The following is a 1,735-nucleotide window of genomic DNA, read 5'->3' as shown; positions in this document are numbered from 1 at the left end:
AATGAAAATAATGACAATAGATAGTCTTGCTCACTTTTGGATGCTTCTATTTCGGACATAAATGCAAATTTACATAATTCAATGAAACGCTTCCAGAGACATGAAATAATCTGTTAATCTCAATTTCTATAGAAAAACTGTCTGTGACAGTATTAGTATTTTTGCATAATCTGTATTAAACATTTCCTATTTTACAATGCATCGATATTTAATGCAAAATGGAAACTGAGGTTAATTTCGATTTTTCCTGAAAATTTCTGATCTTTGACCGATTCGATCTTTTCATATAAAAGATCAATATTTTCGTTCAGAATTCAGTCGACTGTCACAAACTGCTTTCCTCCTCACCAAATTCATTTCTACAGTTTCTTCTACTCATTTCATAGTATTGATTAATATCGTAGCTAAAACAAAAGGTAATTATAGACCTTATCCGTCACTGAAGCAACCGAATTTGGGCCTAAATCTCGTACATATTACTAATCGTTTACCGTCGCTATTCATAAAAAGAAACATGCAATAATGTAGCGCAATGAAAAAATTTGTTTTACAAATTACACGGGGGAAAATTGCATCGTCTAGCAAGGAGATTTATTACACGTCTATAATAATAAAAAATCCGGCAAATTCGTAGGATTATTCAAATCATTGAGTGTATTTTTCATATTTACAGCTTCTGATAGCAATGGATTTTAAATATCTTGCTATCCTTACATTCGTCGTGATATCATTCGATGTTACATCAGCAACAGGTTGACTTTTTGAATTTTCAAATTTTATATTTAAATGAACAACTTTAACGTGGTTCACTATACATAATTGGGAAATTTAAATGAATTTGGATTTTCTGTTTAAATATCTGAAAAACAAGAACTTTATGATGAGATGAGGAAGGACCCAGCCCTCATAAAAAAAAAGGAAAATTGAAACTAAATTTCGTTGTCCCAAAGATGAAGTAACCTTTGTCTTTGGACTAGTGGGAGATCAAATTGCTGGTTATTTATCCGACGAAAATCTAAAAAATGCCAGCAAGTTAACACTTTTCTTTCATTTACATATTATCACGCTATAGATATTTCATAAGGGGAAGAATCATGCCCGCCATATTTTATGATTTCAATTACTAGTAACTGTAGGAAATAAGGAAAATTGAAATGAGTTAATGAGTTAAAATGAAACGATTAGTAATACTAATAATATCATCTTACAGGAAAATCTCCATGATGTCTGAATGTGCAAACTATGAGTTAAACCGTCGATATCAAATGCGCATTGCCGGGATGGTAAAAAGGGACCCAGCGCTCATAAAAAAAAAGATTGAAATTAAATCTCAGTATGCCAACGATAAACCAGCCTTTGCTTTTGAACAAACGGGAGATCGAATTGCTGGTTACTTACCTAACGAAAATTTGAAAAATCTCAGCAAGTTAGCACTTTTTGTCGAAAAAACTCCGAAAGTCGTAATGCGAATTTTCTGTTGGATTACCGAAATTAAAGCTATGTTCAAATAAAATTTCCACAATATCCAACAGACGGGTTGACGAAATCTTGTAAATAAAATTAAAGCAATGAGGAGGATATAAGCTAATAATGGACAGCGTAAAACAAAAATGTCTCAGTATCTACACCATGGACAATGATATCATCGTACCTACACAATGGACAATGCCAAAGGCTAGCCATACCTCCATAATAACCCCGATTGAGCTTACAAAACTCCTCCTTAATCCATAAA

At 32.5% G+C, this 1,735-nt stretch overlaps 1 protein-coding gene across 1 annotated transcript; it reads left to right on the top strand.

Moving 5' to 3' along the window:
• Positions 1–665: 665 nt before the first annotated feature.
• LOAG_15278 (hypothetical protein) lies at positions 666–1,426 on the top strand (the record flags this gene model as incomplete). The annotated part of the gene is made up of 2 exons (XM_020448918.1): positions 666–752; positions 1,211–1,426. A coding segment is annotated over exon 2 (204 nt), but the record flags the coding sequence as incomplete, so codon positions are not given.
• Positions 1,427–1,735: the final 309 nt, after the last annotated feature.

This window comes from Loa loa (genome assembly GCF_000183805.2).
Source record: "Loa loa unplaced genomic scaffold supercont3.1740, whole genome shotgun sequence".
NCBI classification, from domain to species: domain Eukaryota; kingdom Metazoa; phylum Nematoda; class Chromadorea; order Rhabditida; family Onchocercidae; genus Loa; species Loa loa.
This window is presented reverse-complemented; position numbering and strand designations above follow the sequence as displayed.